This window comes from Mustela erminea, chromosome 12, assembly GCF_009829155.1.
Source record: "Mustela erminea isolate mMusErm1 chromosome 12, mMusErm1.Pri, whole genome shotgun sequence".
Taxonomy (NCBI): Eukaryota; Metazoa; Chordata; class Mammalia; order Carnivora; family Mustelidae; genus Mustela; species Mustela erminea.
Genome location: NC_045625.1, coordinates 33,160,183 through 33,184,327, shown reverse-complemented (window position 1 = coordinate 33,184,327; position 24,145 = coordinate 33,160,183). Strand labels below are relative to the sequence as shown.

At 45.7% G+C, this 24,145-nt stretch overlaps 1 protein-coding gene across 1 annotated transcript in view; it reads left to right on the top strand.

Annotated features, from left to right (window-relative positions):
• The window catches only part of CCDC180 (coiled-coil domain containing 180), an 84,892-nt gene extending 67,724 nt beyond the window's left edge, over positions 1-17,168 (top strand). Inside the window, 9 exon segments of the mRNA XM_032306486.1 lie at positions 1,391-1,468; positions 6,290-6,356; positions 7,153-7,294; positions 11,005-11,165; positions 11,713-11,850; positions 12,360-12,471; positions 15,292-15,397; positions 16,174-16,309; positions 16,714-17,168. Of these exon segments, the coding sequence (XP_032162377.1) occupies positions 1,391-1,468; positions 6,290-6,356; positions 7,153-7,294; positions 11,005-11,165; positions 11,713-11,850; positions 12,360-12,471; positions 15,292-15,397; positions 16,174-16,309; positions 16,714-16,845 (1,072 nt within the window). The 3' untranslated portion in view covers positions 16,846-17,168.
• The last annotated feature ends 6,977 nt before the right edge of the window (positions 17,169-24,145 follow it).

Here is a 24,145-nt window from a genome sequence, read left to right as displayed (position 1 = left end):
TCCCAGATCAAGGCCCATATTGGGCTCTGTGCTCAGCAGGTAATCTGCTTCTCCCTTGACCTTTCTACCTCTCATGCTCTCTCTCTCTCATCCTCTCTCGCTCTCAAATAAATAAAATCTTAAAAAAAGTGGGGGGCACATTGGAGATGGCTTCCCTTACAGGAGGAATCCTAGACTTCTGCATCCTGGCCATGCCCTCTACCCACTGTACCTCCATTGCGGTCATTAGACTCATGGCTCAGTGGGTGTGGACCTCACTGTCTCCTGATAATGATTTTATAGAAGGCGAGTAACAGAGCCAGTGGCTGAAGTGACTTCTGCATTCTCTGAGAGCCCTTGTTTATATGCTTTTATTCCTGGTTTTGAGGAAGTGGTAGTGAGGAAATTCCTGCTTTGCATACCTCCAAGAGGCCCATTTGAACACGAACGCCGTCTGCAATGTGGAAATAAACCCAAGACCAATCAAATGAGAAAAGCAACGGCTATTTATTCGGAGCGTGGTACAGCAAGGCGGTCAGCCAGCATCACTTACATTTTAGCAGAGACTCAAAGGCAGATGAGGGAGTGAAGAGGCAACGGTGAAGAAATGGAAGACTTTCTGTGTGCTTTTATTGGAGGCTGTTGACATGGGGAAACTGGAGGCTGGCCAGCTAGCAGCAGCCAATCGATGTGATTACTTAGGGCTGTGTATTTGGCTTTCTCTGGTTAGTCCCAAGTTGGAAACAGGGAAAATGATCAAGTCCTAACCTTTTCGAGCTGACAGTTACATGAGTTGTTGTTTAGCATTTTGGATTGCCATGAGGGATAACAGTAAGGCTTCCTGCAAGTCTGCCCTACATCAGGCTGGCTTCCCAAGTTTTTCTTTACAGTCGACAAGGAGTTGCTTTCCTGGGCAGGTGGCTATAGGGTATGGGTCAGAGCTTTCTGTATTTCTGTACAGTCCAGCTGTTATCCATTTGTATAGTCAGTCTCTCAGTGGTTACAAAATACAGTCCATGTTGCTAGGGCTATCTGATGTTGCATGGAACCTACTTAAACTAAACATTATTCGCTGCTTCTATGAAATTCAAGTTTAATTGGGCATAATGTACTTTGATTTGAGAAGCCCCTCAACCTGTTTTTCTTTGGGTCCTCACTACAGAGAAGCAAGGATACATAATTTCTGGCCCTTCACCCCCTCTCAGGGACCTTGGGTGGTTTTTAACGATAAGGACTTCACCCCCACAATAAGATTGTCTCCACAGAAGATGGGGAGTAGGGAAGTATCTTGAAGGGTTCAGCCCCAGACACAGGAGTCATGGTATCCCCAGGCAGGCCCAGAGGCTCTAGGCCCAGGAGACCTGCCTGTCCATGCCAGCCTCCCAGGCACTGACTCACCTGTGTCTCATAGCATCACACGGTACTCCAAGCCCAACCGAATGGACAGAAAGTTCCAGGTGCTCGGGGAGAAGCCACCACCTCCAGCTGAGTAAGTGGAACCTCATCCTTTAACTCTTTAACCCATTGTCTCAGTCAGGGGGTGGCTAAACCTGACACAACTGGGGGGAAAAGAAGAAGGAGGGGTGGGTGAGGGGAGAGGTAAGGGTCAAGGTCAATGTGTCTCATTCCATTTCACCTAAATTCTTTGAGAGACATGTTCATCAAAATTTCTCATTTTCCAATCTAAGTTTTTTTGGGTAGCAGGGCAGCATACCCCTTTTAGGTTTGGGGGTTTTTTGTGTGTTGTTGTTTTTTTCAATTTTCTAATGCCTCACCTCCCCTATTCCTCTTTTTCTTTATTTTAATTTTATTGATTAAAACAAACTCTTTTCCACTTAATATGGCTACATTTCAAGCTGTTTAAACAAGCAAGATTTCAACTTCAGAAAACTGGGGGCCCTCAGAGAAAGTCAAGATATACAATGAATACACACATATCCCCTTAACCAGGGATCTCACCATCACAGCACCCCTACTTATCAGTCTTTTTGCCTCACTGGTCTTATCTCTGAGGTTTTGTGAACTTTGCAAAAAAAAAAAAAAAAAAAAAAAAAGTGGCTTTCACTTCAGGTGGCCCAGAAGTTGGGTCCAACTCAGCAGCTAGAATCTCCCTTGTTCCCACAAAAAGACATTCCTTATCATTAAAACCTTGACTCTCTCTTTCCATTTTGTATAGTTCTGTCATTTTATCGCATGTGTATATTCATATAACCATCACCAAAATCAAGAAACAGAACTGTATCATCACCACCAACAGATCGGTCACTCTGCTATCCCTTCATAACCATACGTACCCCCTCTCCATCACCGTTTCCAACCCTGAGCAACCACAAATCCCTTTTCCAGCCCTACCATTTTGTCATTTCAACAATGTCATATAAATGGTCTTATACGGTGTATTACCTTTTCAGAGTGGCTTTTTGCACTCAGCATAATATCCTTGAGGTCCGCCCCAGCTGTCACATGCATTAGTTGTCCATCCCTTTGTGTTGTTAAATAGTTAGCCACCATATGGAGGCACCATGGTATTTTTGTGGTGGAAAGAAAAAAATCACAGACTAAACAGGAAAAAAAGTAAATAAATCCAGCATTTATGAAATCTCTGAAAGGGGAGAGACTTTCCTGGCCTAGCTTAGTGGTGAATTGATCAGGAAATGGAATCAGACAGATGATGTTTTAACCCCCACACTGGGACTCTAAGCAACATCTTCCAAGCCTTCATCTTCTCTGTGCACTGCGGGTAGAAGACTATCCTCCTCATGGGGCTGTAGAGAGGAGCAGAGGGTCACCCACAGGCCTCCCTTGACTATACAGGATCATCACCCCAAGAAACACTAGATGAAATCACAAGGAAAAATGATGGAAAACTTTGGCAAATAGGTTTTTTAACTCCTCTGAGGTAAATTGCAATTAAAAGTTACATAGCAACCAGCCAAGACACAACAGTGGTAGATAAGGTCAACAAAGCAAAAATTGGCTCCTCTTCCCGCCCCCCCTGCCCTCAGCAAACTGCTAAGGAAATTTCCAGCACTCAGTAGGGTAAGGGGGAGAACTGGAAGAGACCACACACAAGGAGGAGATAAAATTAGGAACACACATGTTGAGAAAACACTAATTCTCACTAGAATGCAAACCAACGAAAGGGGAAGAAATCCATTCCATATTTTGCCTGAGATTAACCAATCTGTAAATAGATTTTTAGAGGAAGTTCCCAGTTTATCAAGGGAGAGTGCAGATGGTCCCTCCCAGGTACTGCCAGTGTTAGTTGTTGAAGGAAAATTTATTCTGATCCTTGTTTGAACAGTAGGGAAGACTTTATGCAGGACCATTGCAATAGGCGTCAAGACTGTTCCAACAGGGGAAAGGTGGGCCTCAACTCAGAATACAATAAGGACAAGAGAAGATCTGTAGCCAGTGTGCAGAGCAGGGGGGGGGGGCGGGGAATGAGTGGAAAATTGAAAGGTAGTGGGATTCTTGCTAAGCCTACTTAGCAGGATTCTTGGTCATGGTGATCGGATAGCGAAGGTCATCCAATATGAGGGTGGGGGGTTGTGTCTCAACTGACTTTACAGTGTTCTTGCTCACATAAGACCCAGCAGGCCAAAGACAGTGCCCAAGGATGAGGCCTCGTCACGAAGTAGGCTCAGAAGAGCCTGTCTGAAGTCTGGTCGAGCAGAGAGTCATTGTTAGTCCCTCCTCTTATTTAAGGAAAGACTATCAGTTCATTTCTCATTCCGTCGGCTTTTGTTCCTTAAAGACCAGTTGAACCACCTGTTGAGACTTGGTGGTAGGGTACCCAGTCAAGCTTTCTGGATGCTGGGCCTGAAGCATCCTGAGTGGCCCACACGGGAGTAGCTCTAGGCATTATGGTTGTCCCTCGTCCAGTGTCAGCTTGCTGGACTTCATTAGATTTTGGAGGGAAAGTCAGCCATAAATGACAGGAAGTCCCAACAAGGATCCAGGCAGCCAAGCCTTGTTCTCGGTGGCATTAAGTCAGCCAAGTGGGAGAGAATTTGGAAACATTCACTGGGGGAGTTGTAGCCAGATATTGAAGGAAGCTAGCAGAACTGAGTGTTTGCTAAGGACTGACCAACTGTGCAAGATGGCAAGATCCCAGTCCTGTTTACAGATAGGTAACACAATCTCAAAGACAGTAAACAGGACTAGAATCTTCTAACCCACAAGAGTGTGCTGTAGTTTTCCACTGAGGCATAAAGCTTCTATCGCCCCTCTTTCTGATGCTTGTCTACAAAACATGTCTACAAAACATGCCTGATTTCTTTAGGTTTGTCCTGATTCTTCATGTAGGTGCAGCAAGCGTGGTAACTGACCGCATAGATCTCTTCATAAAGAGTTTCAGAGTAGACTTACAAAAGCCTCCTGGGGCTAAGAAGCCAGGCCAGAGTGCACCTGCGATCCTTCTAGATTTAAGTGAAACCCTCTCTTCTTGAGGCCCCACAGTATTCTAGGTTCCTCGGCTTGCTAGGAAGGGGTCCTCCTTCCTCACCTGTAAGCTGGGAACCCTGTAAGCCAGGTACAGGCTGCTTTTCCCAAGAGGGCTTTGTAAAAACCACTGGCTCCATAAAATTGACCCTAGTTCCTTAAAATTGTCTGGTCATATCTGATTCTATGTGTCCTTCTCCACATGATATTCTATCCAAAGCCTTGGTTATGTATTAGTGCTTTGAAGTATGTCCCATTACAAGGAGGATGGATTCTTACTGAACCCCCATGAATAGTTGTAGTGCCATGAAAATAGGTATACTCAGTAAGAGTTCTCAAATTCTGGGATGCATGTCAGTGGCTAAAACACTCAACCTATTTCCAAATAGCCCTTTTTCCTTTTCCATCTCAGATATTTGTTTTTAGTGTTCTCTGGTTCCCTGAGAGCCCTGAGAGGGATGGGAAACCTAGAGTCCAGGGATTGTGGGAGCTGAGGGTGGGGATGGGAAGGGAAAGTTCCTTCAGGGTGGACAGAGCTGTGGCTTTGCAGGGGGGCATGTCAAAGTGTACCGGGAAACTGAAGGGGAGATGGAGGTGGCGAGAGGAGGAAGTCAAGGAACAAAGGTGAGGCGAAGGCAGAGGGCTTAGATGGGCCAGTCTGGGGATATGTGAAGTTTCCCAGAGAAGCCAGTGAGGTTCCACATTATCCTTAGTCAAATCATGCCAGTGGCATGAATCATACAGCAGACTGTTTGGGAAGGGATGGTGAAAAAATACAAGGGATCCTAACGTTTGGCCAAAAAGAGTTTTTGTCACAGCCAGCAAAAGATCTTTCTAGAAAGCAGTTTGGGAAGGTAGTAAAGGCCATAGAATTATCCTTTTGTGCACCGAAAGGTGTTTCTCCCAAGGGAACCATCTCCCAAGGAAACCGTTGAGAAGAGAGAACTCACACAAAGATACACCACGCAATACTTTTTATCCTGGTTAAAAATGGGAAAACTTAACATTCTAAAAATAGGAGATTGCAAACCATGGTGCTTCCATACTCTGTAGTGTTACACAGCCATTTAAAGAGATATCTTAATGTGGGGGAACACTTAACAAGTGAACAGAATGTAAAATATACATGAACCTAATTCCAAACTGATTTTAAAAGCAGCAGAAGGAAATAACATAAAATGTTGGTCTTCATTTTTCCCTTTGCTTTTCAGTCTATTTCTAATTTTCTTTAATTATGATGAGCAAATTTTCCAAATGAAACATCAAGTGACTGATAATGCATATATTTTAGAAATTGGCCAAAAACATGTGTGTTCAAACGTCACTGTGTCATTAATAGAAATTGTGAAAAATTGTGTCCAGGTGGACTTTACCGTTTTTCTGGGAGAGATAGAGGTTAATCAGCCAGTCACACAAGTCAGTCTCAAATCCCCCTGTGGGTAGTGTTGTAGGGCTGAGGACTACTTTGAGAATATGGGAATAGGATGGTCAGGAACTGTCACCAAGCTGGGATCTGAGGAAGAGCAGTAGCAAATGTGACCAACAGGAAAGTTGGCAGTGTTCTTGGGGTGGCGAGGGGAATCGGTATGTGCAAAAGTCCTGGGGCAGGAGCAAGTAGTTACAAGGATCAATGAAGCCAAAAGAGAATAGACTCTTGGAAGGGCCCAAACCCACCTTGTCACATCGGAGAGGGATTTAAACTAGACACATAGAAATATTAGGTGAGAGCACACCTGGGCATCACATGAAGTGTCTAATTCTGGCTGGGCCACTTTGCACTCAGAATGTTTTGTCCATTTGGTTTTGTCCACACCATTTGGTGTGATTAGATAAGGCTCCTCAGGGATCTGTCTTTTGTGTATTGCAGGGATTTTAAAGGGATCATCCTGACCCTTCTCTGGGAGAGCAATGAGCATCTGTTGAACGTGGTAGAGGTGAGGGCCGCTACCCACAGGCCTCGGCCTATCCTTTGACAGGCTGTGGGCCACACATCACAGCTGCCTCTGCCTCTTTTGTTCTGCTGATAATGGCCTTGTGGGTGAAATTGAGGAAAGGGATTCTAGCTCCCACACCCACAGCTACCCACCTTCATGTCACTTCCTGTGTTTTCCTAAGAATTAAACCTCATTCAATAATTTATCTATTTATTGATCCACCAGACCTTTCCCAGACACTGTGTGTCAGATACTGAGTGGGCCAAGAACAGCAAGCCCAGTCTCTGTCCCTGGGAGGCCAGTGTCCCATAGATGGGCGACAGGCATGATGGCCCCCACCCGTGCTGGAGCAGGCACCCTGGGGGGACGTCCAATGGGAGCTACCCAGTGCCCAGTTCCAGCACACCCCACACGCGGGTGTCTGTGCATGTTCCTGTCAGCCTCCCACTGGGCTGCAAATCCTTCAGAACTGGGGCTCTGAGTCTTCCATATTGGTGGTGCTCGGCCTAGTACCCAGCTTGGCACTTCAGAGAAAGCATCATAGAAAGCTATCGACCTGATCATTGAAATAAGATTCCATTTGGGTCTTGAAGGACAAATAGAGTTTTGCCATTCGGTCATGTGTGCCTTGCATCTGGGATAATGACAGTGGTGAAAAGGGCAATTGGGTAGGAGGAGTGTGGCTGGCAGGGGTGCCATCAGGAGAAAGGGCTAGGCGGCGTGGAGGACAGGGTGGAGATCATAGGGGCGTGGAGATGCTCTGGAGCCCCGTGGTGACGGTCAGCCTCTCCTGCAGGAGTTCTATCGCAGAGAGAAGCGTGCCATCACCAGGCCTGACTGCATGTATGAAAACTTTGACCAGTGCGCCGAGAACATCTGCAAGAAGATCCTGGAGTACCACATGCAGACAGACGAGTACCATAACTCCTGCCTCATAGGTGGGTGCAGGTGGCAGGCACGTGGGCAGGTCAGGGGCATGGCACGTGCCACTATCTGAGGGGAGCCTGGGCCTCAGAGCCCGCAGGAGGCCTTCTTGACCTGGAGGTTACTGGGGGAGGCATGGGAGGCTCACTGTGAAGAGCCATCCTCTTAGGGTGAGGTCAAAGTGTTGATCGGATTGAATTGGGAGGAAAAGCAATGCTGAAAAAAAAAAATCACGTTTCTTGAGAAATCTGGTGATGGACATCACTAAGAATGCTTTGTTCATTGCACAGATGACTTTGAGAGCTTTACTGAGATACTCACATGCCATCCCGTTCGCCCATGTAAAGTACAAGCCAGTGGATTTTAGGAGACTCTCAGAGTCAGACAACCATCACCACTGCCAGTTTCAGAACCCCTGTCCCTCCATCACTGCCGCAGCCCTCAGCACTGCTCAGTAGCTTTCTCCCTCTATAGATTTTCCTAGTCCAGGCTTGCATATGAATGGAACCATGTACCGTGTGGTCTTTTGTGGCTGGCTTCTTTCATTTTCTGTAATGTTTTCAAGGCTCACTCATGCTGTAGCAAGTGGCACTATTTCATTCCTCTTTATGGCCAATTCTTATTCCATTGTATGCATGTACCATGGTTCGTTTATCCATTCATCTGGTGGTTTCCACCTTTGGCCACTGTGAATAATGCTGCCACATGCATTCGCACATGCATTTCATGTGGACGTATGTTTTCACTGCTCTTGGATGTATATAACAAAGAGTGGAACAGCTGGGCCCTGCGGCAACTCTGTATTCGACCATTTGAAGAAAACTTTCCATGGTTGGTTGTTCAAAGTGTTCTACTGGATGCCTGGCCTGTGCTGGGCTCTGATGACCCCAACAGACACAGCCTCCTGGAGAGCACAAAAACAGTCAGGTAGAACACGTCGTCTGTTCACGTTTATTGTAATGACTTGAAAGAAGCTGTGAAAACACACCCAGTGCCTACCTTTGTCATCTCTCCACGTTCCTCCACAGCTTTATCCATAGCCATGTCTCTTGTATGCTCTTTTAAGCCCTAATTATTCCTGCTTCTAAAGCAGGAAACCTGAGGGCCCCTCACAAGCATGCTTATTGGTAGAAGAGGAAGAGGATAGGGGACACCCAGACCTCGGATCAGACCCAGCACTGTCATCTCCCTGCCTTGTGACCTTGATTAAGTCCCCTCAATTCTGTGAACCTCAGTTTCCTTATCTGTACACCAGAGATTAGGACAACACTCACTGCCGCAGAGACCCGCCACATCTAGGGAAAATCAGCCGTGTGGGGCTCGCTGCTGTTACAATACAGCGACTGGATCTCAAACTGTTTCTCTAGCTCAGAATTTCCCCACATGAACTCCAGGATCCCAGCCTCTATGACCATCCTCAAACAAAAGGTTCTGGTCAAATGGGTTTGGGAAATGCTGCAGATTATGTCTTCTCTGCAGGAGTCACAGTTCCCATTAAATGGTGACTTCCATTTCCCAAAGCATGGGAGTCCAGTATCCTAACCAACGTTCCCACTGGAAACATTTGGAGGTATTGGATATAATATTTTTGTGATAAAGTATTTTTTTTAAAGATTTTATTTATTTATTTGACAGAGTTCACAAGTAGGCAGAGAGGCAGGCAGAGAGAGAGGAGGAAGCAGGCTCCCCGCTAAGCAGAGAGTCCGATGTGGGGCTCGATCCCAGAACGTTGGGATCATGACCTGAGCCGAAGGCAGAGGCTTTAACCCACTGAGCCACCCAGGCGCCCCATGTGATAAAGTATTTTTTATTAAAGATTATTTATTTATTTGAGAAAGAGAGAGAGAGACAGAGAGAACATGAGAGAGGTCAGCTCGAGAAGCAGATTCCCTGCTGAGCAGGAAGCACGGTGTGGGACTCAGTCCTGGGACTCCAGGATCATGACCTGAGCTGAAGGCAGCCGCTTAACCAGCTGAGCCACCCAGACATCCTGTGATAAAGTCTTTTAAATGCCTTGGTGAACTAGTGATAAAGTAAGAAACTCACAAGGCCCCTAAATTGGGTGACAATAAGAACTCCAAGAGAGAAATTTAATAGCAACACATTGCCCGAAGGCCTTTGCTGACTCCCAGGTGAACTTGCATCTTTAATTTCGTGAGTCTCCAGGGCCTTGGGAAGAAGAGACAAAGCCCCAGACCACCCAAGGGAGAAAGTCTGGAAGGACACAAGCCACAGAAAACTGGGACCCCAAAGGGCTCCAGCTGCAGAGTAGGGCAAATGAGACAGAAACCAAGCCCCCCTCCCCATTTCCGCACCACTACCACCACCAGGGACTAGAAAGAAACAGTCTTTTTTTTTTTTTTAAAGATTTATTTATTTGACAGACAGAGATCACAAGTAGGCAGAGAGGCAGCTAGAGAGAGAGGGGGAAGCAGGCTCCCCGCTGAGCAGAGAGCCTGATGAGGGGCTGGATCCCAGGACCCTGAGACCATGAACCGAGCCTAAGGCAGAGGCCCCAACCCACTGAGCCACCTAGGCACCCCTAGAAAGAAACAGTCTTATTAGAAACTCTGCTACTGGGTAAAGCATAAGGAAAACTCCAGTGAATCCATAGCTATTGGGATGCCTGGGTTGCTCAGTTGGTTAAGTGGCTGCCTCTGCCTCAGGTCATGATCTGGGATCAAGCCTGTGATGGGCTCCTGCTCAACAGAGAGTCTGCTTCTCCACCTGTCCCTCACCCCTGCTTGTGCTCTCTCTCTCTGGCAAATAAATAAAATCTTTTTAAAAAATCCATAGCTATAAAATAGTTTTTGTACTTGAATTTGACTTTATTTTTGTGGATCATCCAAAAGACTTCCATTGGATAATATAGCTCAAAATGAGCTTGTGTTAGTGGTGCCCAGATGCTTACCTGGTGGAGACAACTACACATCCTTTCTAGAAAAAACCCACCTTCAGTTAAGACCTCTAAGGATTCTCACAAATCAAATGTCCAGAATAAAAACTCACAGTAAGATAACAGACAACACACAAGTGCACACACACACACACACACACACACACATGCACACACACAAGAAAGGGGCCCCTTAAGTGTGAGTCACAGAATGAGATCTGTATTGAACATATCAGACCAGAAGATAAAATCATGTATTTATTAGAATTAATTAGAGTTAATTATTAGAATTAATTAATGAGTAAGGAGTGAGAAGCTATTAAAATGACCAAGTAGATAGGAAAGAGAACCATATAGAACTTCTAAATTGGAGAAATAAATAGATGATGTTTTAAAATTATGAATGGCTTTACTACCAAAGAAAACATCCAAAATACAAAGCAGAAAAACAAAGAGATGACAGTCTGGGAGACAGGCAAAGGGATATGGGATGAGAAGGTAGATCTAACATAGAGCTACTTAGGGGTCCAGAGGGACAGAAGGGGACTGGAGTCAAGGCTGTCTTTGAAGGGATGAGAAAGACTCTTCAAGAGTGGCTGCACTTTTCACGAGCTGGGAAGTCCTGCCAAGTGGTGAACTTGCTTAATCCAGTGTTTTCCACACTGCTCTGACCTCGCCCCCACCCTTCCTGATGAGGTAGCTGTTGCCAGGTGGTAGACCCCGTCTTTCTCTTTGGGACATTGCTTTGGGATTTTGTGAGAGTGACCACTTCAGCACCTGCCTTTTTCTGTACCCTCCCTTGATCCCCCCCACCTCCAATTCTTATAGAATTACGGGCCCAGATGAGGAGATTTGAGGAGCTGCTGCCCCAGGTGTGCTGGCTGGTGATGGAGAACTTCAAGGAAAACCACTGGAAAAGATTCTGTGTCTCTGCTGAAGAGATCCGGGGACAGTTCCGGAATTACCAGGAGAAGCTGGAGAAAGGGAAGGTGGGGTTCCCCAGCCCAGCCCTTCCTCTCTAGGACCAAGGGCCCTGAGAGCTCAGAAATGGAGGCAGGGCATAGGCAGAACTGGCCAGGCTGGGGTTGACGGATTGGCTCTGAGGGGAGAAGCATAGGGTGTTGGAGAAATGTCTTCTTCATAGAAGGTGTTCAATAAACTTATTTTTTTATTTACTGGGTGGGTTTGCTGTTTCTGTGGGAGTGTGGTCATTGACATCAACAGTGATGGGCTACCTGGTCCTTAGAGGCATGGGACATGGATGCCATCAGTTTTATTGGACTAAGGCCCTGGTTGTGCTGAGGCAGCTGCTCAGCTCTCCCATTCCCTAGCTCTCAGCGTCAGCTCCAACCATGCCCCCATCTGGCCTTCTCTGCCTCTCCTCTGCCCTTCCATGGCCCTTCACACACCCGAGTTGGAGCACACATCATTCTGGCCATGGCCTTTATTAGCAGAGGACATGGGCCAATGACCTTTTGTTCCTGACCTAGAAACCAGGTCAAAACCCCCACCGATTTCTGGATTATTTGGTTGAAGGATGAAAATGCCCAGAAGCTCCATCCAAATCTTGGACATCCCGCACATTTCCAAGAAATGGAGTCTCTGTGTCAAGTGGAAGAGAAAAGGCAGAATGATTTAGACACCGCGATCGTGACAACCAGGGAAAAGCTTGAGGTCAGTGGTGCCATGAACCCCCAGGTCGGGGTGCTAAGGGCAGCACCGCCCCAGAGAGATCCCGTCCCTACCCCAATGACAGTCCAGCGACAGCACTGAGCACGGCGCCTAGCTGGCACCCTGGCTGAAGACGGGCATGAAAGTCAGCATGTGTTATGGACTAGCTCATCATTATTGGCTGGTCTCACGTGTGTCTTTTGATTTCTCAGTTCGTTAACTATAAAATTACTAATGAGAACTTCTTTTTTCGAGATCCATGTCTATTTATATCTCTTTAGTGAATTGCTTGTGGTCATCCCTTGGCCACTAATGAATCACTTCCTATCTTCAAGCCCAGTCAGCTCTTGGGAGAGGCCTCTTGGCTGAGGACCAGATGCCACTTACCTTGGACATAGCCGACACATGGCTTTGGTCTTGTCTCACCTGCCGTCTCCCCAAGTCCTCCCTTGGCCTGCCTTTGGAGGCAGGCTCCTCTCCCTGCAACACCAGGATGCCCATGTTTTCCCCAGGAATTCACCAGGAGGTACGGCCGGCATTTCATAGCCAATTTGGCCTCCTTCACCGAGAAGTTCCTGCTGCAGTTGGATGAAGTGGTCACCATCGATGATGTCCGGGTTGCAAGTAAGTCATGCCACTGGCCTTATGCCTGGGCCCCAGGGGGTTGGTGAGGTGGAGGGTGATGGGCCAGAGCCATCTGCTTTTCCCCCATTCCACCAGAATGAAAAGAGACTTTCCACTGAGAGGATTGATGGATTTTTGTTTTCATTAAAAGTGAAGTGTTAAAAAAAAAAAAAGTAAAGTGTTGTTGTTGTTTAAATTAAAAAAGCAAATCCCCAAATGGCTCAAAAATTATATGTAAAAAAAAAAAACCTTTCTGATGGAGGCATAATACTCTATCCCCAGGGGTACAGGTCTGTGAATCACCAGGTTTACACACTTCATAGCACTCACCAAAGCACATACCCTCCCCAATGTCCATAATCCCACCCCCTTCTCCCAAACCCCCTCCCCCCAGCAACCCTCAGTTTGTTTTGTGAGATTAAAAGTCACTTATGGTTTGTCTCCCTCCCAATCCCATCTTGTTTCCTTTATTCTTCTCCTACCCACTTAAGCCCCCATGTTGCATCACCACTTCCTCATATCAAGGAGATCATATGATAGTTGTCTTTCTCTGCTTGACTTATTTCGCTAAGCATGATACGCTCTAGTTCCATCCATGTTGTCGCAAATGGCAAGATTTCATTTCTTTTGATGGCTGCATAGTATTCCATTGTGTATATATACCACATCTTCTTGATCCATTCATCTGTTGATGGACATCTAGGTTCTTTCCATAGTTTGGCTATTGTGGACATTGCTGCTATAAACATTCGGGTGCACGTGCCCCTTTGGATCACTACGTTTGTATCCTTAGGGTAAATACCCAATAGTGCAATTGCTGGGTCATAGGGCAGTTCTATTTTCAACATTTTGAGGAACCTCCATGCTGTTTTCCAGAGTGGCTGCACCAGCTTGCATTCCCACCAACAGTGTAGGAGGGTTCCCCTTTCTCCGCATCCTCGCCAGCATCTGTCATTTCCTGACTTGTTTATTTTAGCCATTCTGACTGGTGTGAGGTGATATCTCATTGTGGTTTTGATTTGTATTTCCCTGATGCCGAGTGATATGGACGAGACTGGAAGAGATTATGCTGAGTGAAATAAGTCAAGCAGAGAGAGTCAATTATCATATGGTTTCACTTATTTGTGGAGCATAACAAATAGCATGGAGGACATGGGGACTTAGAGTGGAGAAGGGAGTTGGGGGAAATTGGAAGGGGAGGTGAACCATGAGAGACTATGGACTCTGAAAAACAATCTGAGGGTTTTGAAGGGACGGGGGGTGGGAGGTTGGGGTACCAGGTGGTGGGTATTATAGAGGGCACGGATTGCATGGAGCACGGGGTGTGGTGCAAAAATAATGAATACTGTTATGCTGGAAATTAAAAAAAAATAAAAAATAAATTAAATATTAAAAAAAAAAACCCTAATAGTAAATATTTTCATAATCTTGGGGTAGGGGCAGCTTTCCTAAGTTTGGGAGGAGAGCCAGAAGCCATTAAGGAAACGGCCGGCACTCTTCTGTGGCCAAAAAAAAACCAAAGAAAAATGTCAAGAAATTGAAAGACAAACCACAAACTGGACAGATATTTTAGCAAGCTACTATATATAAAGTTGTGAATCATGTATTAAATGTTATCCATCTATCACTAACTTAGCAAGTAATTAAAATATTTTTATTTTAAAAAGCTTGTTTTCCAAGGACAATACATTTTTATAGTAAAATTAAGAACTCAATATCAGTTACAAAGGAAGTAAAGGAAAGAACACAGTCTTTCCACCCAGAACGAAGTGCCATTTCTGTCGGCTGTCCATCCTCCAGGCCTTTCCTTTGGGGCACAGGCCTGAGCGTGTGTGTCTGTGTGGGGCAGATTACAGGGTATGTGCTCTTTTATAACTTAATTCACCCTCAAGTGGTCATTGGCCAAGCCAGTAGGTCATCTTCTTGAGCATTTTCTCTTACTGTGCATTCTACTTTATTACTTAGTCCCTTGCTGTTAAACATGGGGCCATTTCCAGTTTTTCACTCCTGTGCTTGTGCTGAAGGGAGCATCTGCATCCTTATATCTCTATTCTGGGGCTCTAGGTTCCTAGAAGTAGACTTTTGGGATCAACATATATATGCATGTTGAGGCACTGGGCATGTTCCCATACTGGCAGTCTCTCCGTCCAGGGTGAGCCCTGTGTGGGAAGTGGGGCCTGCAGAGGCACTAGAGATGAGGGAGAACGGGCAGACCAGCCAGCAGCGAAGACACTCTCGGTACCTTGGAAGGAACCGGGGTGCTGGGGAGATGCCCTGTATCTGCCTCAGGGAGGCCTTTCCTGCTATAAGTCAGGCTCCTTCCCTGGGAGATTGGGGCTGCCCCTGCCTGCTGGCTTTCATACCACTGGTGCGGCCCTCTCAGGAAAGCATATCAAAGGACAGGTCAGCGAGCCAGATATCAGAGAGACGATTTGAATATTTTTGCCCCAGGGGTAGTTCTTCCATCAGAACCCATTTGCTCTAGTAAGAACTAAAACTTATCTGGAGGCTCATGGGAGCTGTGTGAAGGTCAGAGCATGGTGTCCTGGGCTTTGGAGCTGGGAAGGGCACCTAAACTATACTTCCTGTCACTCAGCCAGGACCCCTGCCCGCCGCTGCTGGCTGCCCCCCTCCACCCCAGGCCTACAGATCTGGTGCCCTCAGCTTCTCTGTGGGACCAGGCTCTGTGACCCACTGGAGACTCCAAGTGGGAAGGAGGGGAGGAAGCCCTCATCCCTCCAAACGTAAGGTCAGGAGGAAATCCTCTTGATCTCAGCCTACACGTGAGGCCATGGTCATAACCTGTCTTTTGCCTGCCAGGGATGGAGTCCCCCAGACAGAAAACATCAATCCTCATACGGAGGAAACTTGCTAGGCTTTCCCTGAAGGAAGAAAGTGAGAAGCCCCTGATTGAACGGGGGAGCAGGTAAGAGCCGAGAGCATTGAGGAATACTCACCCAGGGCGGTGTTTGCTGGAGCACGGGGCAGTGGGATGGTTAGGAGCCTGCAAGCTTTGGAAAAGCATTATGTTCTAAGCCTCAGTTTCCTCTCCTGAGAAATGGGCATGGCAGCCCACCTTCCATGGTATTTCAAAGAGAAAGTTCGATGAGATCTTTCTTAGAATGCCTCTGGCACATAGCAAAAGCTCAGCAGCTATTAGTTTTCCTGCTAATGACACACAAAGGGGGGGCCTGCAAAGAAAGGGAGGCCCATCCCAGTATGAGGCACATTCTTGAGGTGCTAGGTGGCCCCATGAACCCCTGCATGGGAGTTGTCAAAGTACTTATTCCCTGGACCCCAAGAATGTGGCTCTGGAAGAAGTCAGGCAGTCAGGCATTGACCCAGTGCTCAGCCCAGTAGGAAAAATGGGCCAGGAATGGGTGCCTGCCACCTGGCCAGTCCCCTGCTGAGGAAACAGGCCTGGTAAAGGGAGCCAACCACTGGTATGGCGTTGCTCCTGCCCTGCACAGAACCCAAGACCGTCCATGCAGACGGATTTAAACAGTGTGAAAGTACGAGAAAGAATTTGAAGAAGCATAATGTTAAATGCTCAGTAAGGTTTTCCTTTTAATGAAAATATTTCAGACATGATGTTTAAAAAAAAAAAAGATCTGCTAGGCTCTTCCACCAGGATTGGAGGGTGCGCTGTGAACGATGGTGAGGACAAGCCTGTCCGACTTCACCATGCGTGTTTATTTGCAGGAAGTGGCCAGGAATCAAACCCACTGAAGTCACCATCCAAAATAATATTCTCCTCCGGAAAACATCATGCATCACCACCACCAAAACGACCCTGGGTCACCTGGCAGCCGTGGAAGCCCGAGATGCCGTCTACCTGGTGAGTGGAGAGACCACGTGGGGCCAGGCGGGACCCAGGGAGCGCAGGGCAGCTCTTTGGCTGCCTTGGGAAGAAGGGAGCTTCCTGTCACAGGGTTCCCGGAGCTTTGGCCCATGGAACAGATGACCCATGTCAGGGTGCCCCAGAGCATGGTGTCAACACTCCAGATGGTTAATGTTCTCAAGCCCGAGGCTGAGATCTGCAGGTTGTGTCCAGTCCCAGTGACAGCGTGGGTTTGATGGCTTGAGCCCCAGTACAGAGGGACATCCCACCCAGACTGGGGGGTGAAGGAGGACCTTCCAGAGGAACGGTTGAGTGAGCGAGGGGACAGAGGCCACAGGAGCAGTGGGCAGCTGTCCAGAAGACCCTCCTCATCTGGCCTCTTCCTGATGCTTTGCTCCTAGAAATATCTAACACTATTTGAAAAGGAGTTGAAGAAGATCCAGGAGGACAGCATGTTGCAGGTGAAGGAGGCTCAGAGCTGGAAGGACTGCTGGAAGCGCTCCGTGCTTACCATCCAGGGCCTGTACTTGTGATACCCTCAACCTACCCCACGTAAAGGCTCATTTTTACTGGACTTCTCTCTCTGTCTGTCCATCCATCCATCCATCCATCGATCCCTGCTCTATACCCAATGTAGCTCCATCAGTGACCAGGACATGGTGTGGTCTCTGTCCTTGTGGAGGTCACTTCCAAGGAGGAGGACGGAGGGAAAAGGGGAGTTCCACGTGGTTAGCAGGGATGGCGGGTCACAGGCGTGGGCCATTTAAAAGAAAGACCAGCACGTCAGAGGACGTAATTCCAATAGGCATGCTGGGCACTTCAGCTTGGAAAACGCAATAATTAAAATGTATGAGCATGAATACATTTTACATTTCACAGTGTAAAATAATTGCAACCGTGCATCCAACAAAGAAGTGATCCAGTCTTGATTGGGTATCTATCTGTCTGGCAATTTGCCTGACCAAATTAGAGCATTTTGAGGAAAACCTCCCAGGCCTTCTTAATTTTCCTGGGGCCTCTTTAATCTTGTGAGGCTCAGATCCTTCTCTCTAGAAGCCTACATGGTGCCATCTTCCTTGCTGATTTTATCTTCCTGGATTAGGTGGCCTAATCATGCCAAGTCTCATTGGTCAGTAGCTCTCTGTGGCAGATGGACAGGCTGCCTACATTCCTTCTTTGACTTTGTCAACTCCTGTTTCTTTTACCTGGTTTGTGTTTCGACTTGGCATCAGTTTGGATTTTCCCATGTTTAACCTCTTTTAATGACTTGATGAGGGGGGCTTTTGCCCCTGCTTTACAGGTGTGGAAATGCAAATCCAGAAGGCGGAGACAACCAACTAAAGGCACACAACAGCATAGAACTTCAGCATGATTTTTGGTTCCCCAAACGTGGACGAGGACTTGGGGACAAGTCGTTTGTTTTGGAGATGATCCCAAGAAGCATGGGGAAGGGGAGCCTGGAAGGAGACTTAGCCTCACTCCCAGCCCTTTCCACCTCCCACAGCAGGCACATTCTGTCCCTCCTCACCTGTCCCCCACCCTGCATCACCTGTCCTCTGGCCTGCTGCTGACCTGTCTCCTTGACCTGTTCTATAACCACGGTCCGCACTAGGGGCTATGGGCTCACTGTAGCTCCAGGTGCCTGCAGAGGTGGACTGCAAGGCTCCAGTCCTCTCCCCTCAAGTCTACCCTTGGGACCTTAGGGATTCCCCATAGAGCAGGTAGTTAGGAAAATGCATGCCACTGCCCCAGGACAGAGCTGCCTCAGTCTCTTTCTAACTCTCCCTCTTGTAAGTTCCCCTGTGTCTACTCTTCCTTAGCCACACGTCCATGATCCCCACCTGAGAAGTCAGTGTGAGTGAGAGTGCCTGTGTCCAAGTGAGGATGTGGAGAGGAAAATGACCTTATATGGAGAAGGGGGTAGACAGGGGTCTCCCTAGGATCTTAGAGGCTCTCAGCATCAAGTAAACCCCTAAGGGAGGTTTGAGCCCTGGCCTAAATCTCTTCCTTTTCCTTTAGACTCTGCCTACCTCTTAAGCCCCAGACCAGTCCCTGACACACTCCTGGCCTCAGTTTCCTAATTGTGTAATGAGAGACCAGATACAGAACCACATAAGTGGTCAGGTGAGGTCAGGCTCCACCAAAACAGGTTGAGGGTGTCAGGGTAGAGTAGCATGGGTACAGAAAAGAAACCAGGGCATGGCAGCCAGTCTGTGTGCCCATAGCCAGGCACACACAAGGGGCCCTGGGGAAGACCCAAGAAGAGTGCATACACGTGAGCCCTCAAACTGATGTGTACGCATGTGCTGTACACGTGAGGTTGTTCTTCTGCAGCCATTTCTGTGCACCCCACAGCTGCTGAAGCCTGGGTCACAAGTTCTCCCCTGGACCCATGCAGGGGTATCACTTTAACTAGGACGGAGGGTGGGGAAGGGGCAGTTCCCCAAAGAAATGCTGATGTACTACTGTTCCCAACAGATGAGGATGTAGATGTCGGGCAGAAAAAAGCACCCCAAGTCTCAGACTCATGTGAGCTGCCTCCAAACCTGTCTCTGCCACTATGCTCAGGGGGCTGTCCCCAGAGAAGGGACCTGTCTTGTCCAAAATCACACAGTGATTCAATAGCCAAGCTCATATTTTGGTTAGGCTTGGATTTGCCTATATATAGCAGAAAACCCAAAGTAATGTGGCATAAACGAGAAATTTATATCTTTCTCATATAAAAGAACTCTTTTTCTGTCATGTGACAACTCCAGTGACCCCCACCCCTGGCAGCTGGACAATGACACTGACTTATTTGTGACTTACTCAAAATAACCAGAGAAAATTACTTATGTTCAGGGAGACGGGCTGTCCTCAGTAACCCCCACCCCTTCTCTGTATTCATAAAACTTTCCTACATCCCCTGCAGTGGAGGACATTTGCTAATAAAAGGAAACAAAAACCAAAACAAATCCCCCCACCCCCCCAAAAAAAAACTCTAGAGGCGGGCAGTCCTTACTGATCCTGGACTGCTTGTCAGGGAAGACCCCATGTCATCTGTCCTCCAGCATCTTAGCTTGTGGCTTCCATCATCCAGTCTGTCCCTGGCCCAGGGTGGCTGGCTGCTGGAGCTCCAGCCTAGACCAGCCACCAGGCCTACACTTGAGACGGCAGCAGGAGGAAAGGAGGAGGGCAAAAGAGGCCCTGCCAGCTGTGTCTGGGCCATCTGGCCAGACTCCCCGAAGTCCCACACCACACTCTGATCACATGTCATTGGCCTGAACTTTGGTCACTTGACTCAGCTGCGACAGAGGTTAGGCACTTTAATTTTTTCATTTGTCGAATTGCTGCCCAAATTAAAACTGTCTTTAAGCAAAGGGGGAGCGAAAACTGTGGAAACTACCAGCATTCTTTGCTACCCAGAACTCCAAGATGAAGAACAGGAGAGGGGGTTCTTTTCAGGTGGGTAGGGCGTCTGCAGCCTCTCTTTCCTTCATGTTCACTGGTTCACAGAGAGAACAGTGTCTCTGCTCTAAACCACAGCATATGAGCAGGACCTCTGCTTTGGGCTTCCAACAGAATGATGGGAACTACTGTGTCGGCTTTCATCTGCTTGTCCCTTACAAGAAGATCTGAGCAAACCCTTCTCTATTTCATAAATGGGGTGGGTAGAGGTCAGGCTGTGAAGTCTTTTAAGCAAGCAACATGTTCCTGAAATGCTGAGTCAAAATTATATCTCTGTAAATCAAAGAACAGAATCTGTTGACCCCACCATGTTGAACATCACAGTGAATATACTAGTAAAAATAATACACACAAAATAAAACAACAGTGGTTAACATCGCTCATGGTGAAACTCATTGACTAAAAATTAATAGAGGAAAAATATATTTGAAAAACATTTTGATAGGCATAACTTGACCCCAGAAAAATGACTTGATAAAAATAATAATCCCCTAAAATTTATAATAGCAGACTCTGTAGTCAGCAAATTATGATCTGGGGCAAAAATCAATTTATGTAAAAAAAGGATCCTAATATAAATAGTTGCAGTGACTTAATAATAAAAGTAGATAAGCTACAATTGAGTTTCTGTACTATATGTTTGTTTCTCGAATGTTGTCTCACTTTTTAGCACTTAACAGACCACATATTTTAGAGCAGTTTTAGGTTTATAGAAAAATTGAGCAAGTAGCACCAAATTCTGTTTATCTCACTCCCTTCCCCCACAGTTTACTCTATTTTTAACATCTTGTAATAGAGTAGGTCATTTGTTAAAGCTTACAGACCAATACTGGTACATTATTACAACTAAAGTCCATAGTTTATGGTAGGTCTCATTCTTCCTGCTACACAATTGATGAGTGTTGACAAATGTGGAGTGGCATGTCTCCACCATTAGAGCATCAGGCAGAAGAGTTGTACAAAGCTCACATCCCATGTTCAACCTCTTCTTTCCTCTCTTTCTCCCCCAAACACTTTTTGTCCTTGCTAGAGTTTTGCCCTTTCCAGAATGTCAAAGAGTTGGAACCATATAGTACATAGCCTTTTCAGACTGACTTTTTTCATTTAGCAATATGTATTTAAAGTTCCTCTATGTCTTTTTGTGGATGGGTAGCTCATTTCTTTATATTGCTGAGTAATACCCATCATCTGGATGTACTACAGTTTGTTTATCCACGTACTTACTAAAGGACCTCTCAGTGGCTTCTAATTTGGGGCAGTTATTCATAATTGTTGAATATTTGTGTGCAGGCTTTTGTGTAGACGTGTTTTTTTTTTTTTTTAAGATTTTATCTATTTGACAGAGATCACAAGCAGGCAGAGAGCAGGCAGAGAGAGAGAGGAAGTGAAGCAGGCTCCCCTGCCAAGCAGAGAGCCCAATGCGGGGCTCGATCCCAGGACCCTGGGATCATGACCTAGGTCGAAGGCAGAGGCCTTAACCCACTGAGCCACCCAGGCACCCCTGTGTAGACGTGTTTTCAGCTCTTGTTTGGTAAATACCTAGGAGCATGATTGCTGGATCATAAGGTAGGACTATGTTTTGCTTTTTAAGAAACTGCCAAATTGTCTTGCCAAGTGGTTGTACTATTTTGCATTCCCAGCAGGAATGTTGTGCCATACCATTGTCAGCATTTGGTCTGATCAGGGTTTTGTTGGTTTGTTTCTTTTTATTTTTCATTTAGCCCTTCTAATGGATGTTTGGTGGTATCTCATTGTAGCTTTAATTTGCAGTTCCCTAATGATATATGATGTTGAACGTCTTTCCATATGCCTATTGCCATCTGCTTGTCTTCTTCTTTTTTTTTTTTTAAGATTTTATTTATTTATTTGACAGAGAGAAAGATCACAGGTAGGCAGAGAGGCAAGCAGAGAGAGAGGGGGAAGCAGGCTCCCTGCTGAGCAGAGAGCCCGATGCGGGGCTCGATCCCAGGACCCTGAGATCATTACCTGAGCCAAAAGCAGAGGCTTAACCCACTGAGCCACCCAGGCACCCCTGCTTGTCTTCTTTGATGAGGTATCTGTTCAGATCTATTAGCCATACTTTTTTTATTGCCCATTTTTTTAGTGATTTGCTGGAGGTATCTTTTCTTGAATTAAGGAGTTTATTTTGCTTCTGAGATTTTGTTTACAAATTGAGATATTGTTGCATTTTAGGCATCCCTTGTATGTTTTGGACATCCTTATTTGCCATCTTTATGTCTTCTTTGCTGAGGTGTCTGTTCAGATCTTTTGCTCATTTTTAAATTTAATAATTCTTTGTTTTCTTCCTGTTGAGTCTGAAAAGTTCCTTGTGTATTTTGGATATCAGTCCTTTATCAGATAATGTGTTTTGTAAATATTTTCTCCTGGTCTGTGGCTGGTCTTTTCATTCTCTTAGCAGTCTTTTGCAGAGGAGTAGTGTTAATTTCAGTGAAGTTCAGTTTATCAGCATTTTCTTTCATGGATCAAACTTTTGATATTTTATCTAAAAAGTTGTTGACAAATCTAAGGTCACCTAGATTTTCTTCTATGTTATCTTTTAGGAGTTTTATAGTTTTACATTCTACATCAGAACATTCTGAGTTAATTTTTGTGAAAGTTCTTTATCAAGGTTCATTTTTTTTTTTTTTGCAAGTGGATGTCCAGTTGTTCTAAAACCATTTGTTGTAAAATCTATCATTTCTCCATTGAATTGCCTTTCATCCTTTGTTAAAGACCAATTGACTATATTTGTGAGGGTCTATTTCTGGGTTCTTTATTCTGTTCCACTGATCTATTTGTCTATTCTTTCATCTAAAATCACACTATTCTTTCTAAAGATTTATTTAATTTAGAGATAATGTGTGTGTGCAAGCAAGGGGAGGGTAAGAGGGAGAGGGGAAGCAGATTACCCACTGAGAAGGGACTCAGATGCTGGGGCTTGATCTCAAGACCCTGAGATCTTGACCTGAGCTGAAACCAAGTTGGACACTTAACCAACTGAACCACCCAGGCACCCTTATACCACACTATCTTGATTATTGTAGCTTTACTTTATAATAAGTCTTGAAGTCTGGTAATGCAGTCCTCCAATTTTGTTCTCTTTCAATACTGTGCTAGCTGTCTTGTCATCTTTTTTTTTTTTTAACCTTTCCTTGTAAACTATAAAATCAATTTGTCAATGTCCATAAAATTACTTGCTGGGATTTTGATTAGGAGTACATTGTCTATATAGATCAAGTTGGGGAAAACTGACATCTTGATAATATTGGGTATTCCTATCCATGAACATGGGATATCTCTACACTTAACAATTCTTTGGTCCCTTTCATCAGAGTTATAGTTTCCTTATAAAGATCTTATAAGTATCTGTTAGCACGACAATGCTTTGTTGTAGTCCTCAAGAAGATGCAAAATGTGGTTGTATTTATTTAGATAATCATCCAAATGAAAATGAAAATATTTTACACTCTTATTGAGAACTCTCAGATCCCCAAGAATAAGCCAAGGACACCAGTTTATACAACATTGGCCTAGGCTCCACTCCTATCTTGTCAGCACCACAGTCCTAAGTAGGTTGCTGATGATGTTGTAAACATTGCCCCCAAGTTATAAAATCAGCTTTCCAGCAATAGGGTTTATGCAACATGTCATAATCCCTAGCCACAAATCCTGGAATTTCAAATAAAGACCTTTTTACCTTCCCAGACACATTACAAGATCAGGATTGAGACTTGGAATCACCCAGAGAAATGCTTTTCTTAACTTTAGCAGTATAGGCTCCAAATACCCCCAAGGAAAGATTCTGACAAAATAGTTGCAAATTATGTTATTGAAAACATCTGGCCATTATCTGAGTTATAAATGGGTCTTGTTTATTTGCAAGGAAATGACCAACTGGAATTTAAGACTTTGTTCTGGGTACCACTTTCAAGAAATTTGATTAAGTAAAGCTTGCTTAGAGGAGGTAAGTGTGACAATTAAGAGAAGACATTAGGAAGGTTGTGACAGCAGCCTCCAAATATCAAACAAGCTCTCTTCTATAGGGAAGATTCCATTCTTTCTCTTTAGCCAACAGGTAAAGCTAAAGCTTATGAGTGGACACACTAGGGAGAGAGTTTTTAGATCCAAATGGCATTTTGATAGATATTCAGAGCTACCTGCCCAATAAAGACAGGGCTCATACACAAGGGGAAGTCCCTTACTGATACAGAAATGGTCCATGCAGAGGAACAATGTTTTGAAATAGTTCATAAAGGATGTCTGTCTAGTTGACAGGCCTGTTGATGTCAACAAGCATCTGGAGAAGTATCAGGTCACACTCCTCCAGCCTCTTCTCTACTTTACCACCCATGATCTACTAGGATTGGAGGTGAACACAGTGCCTTC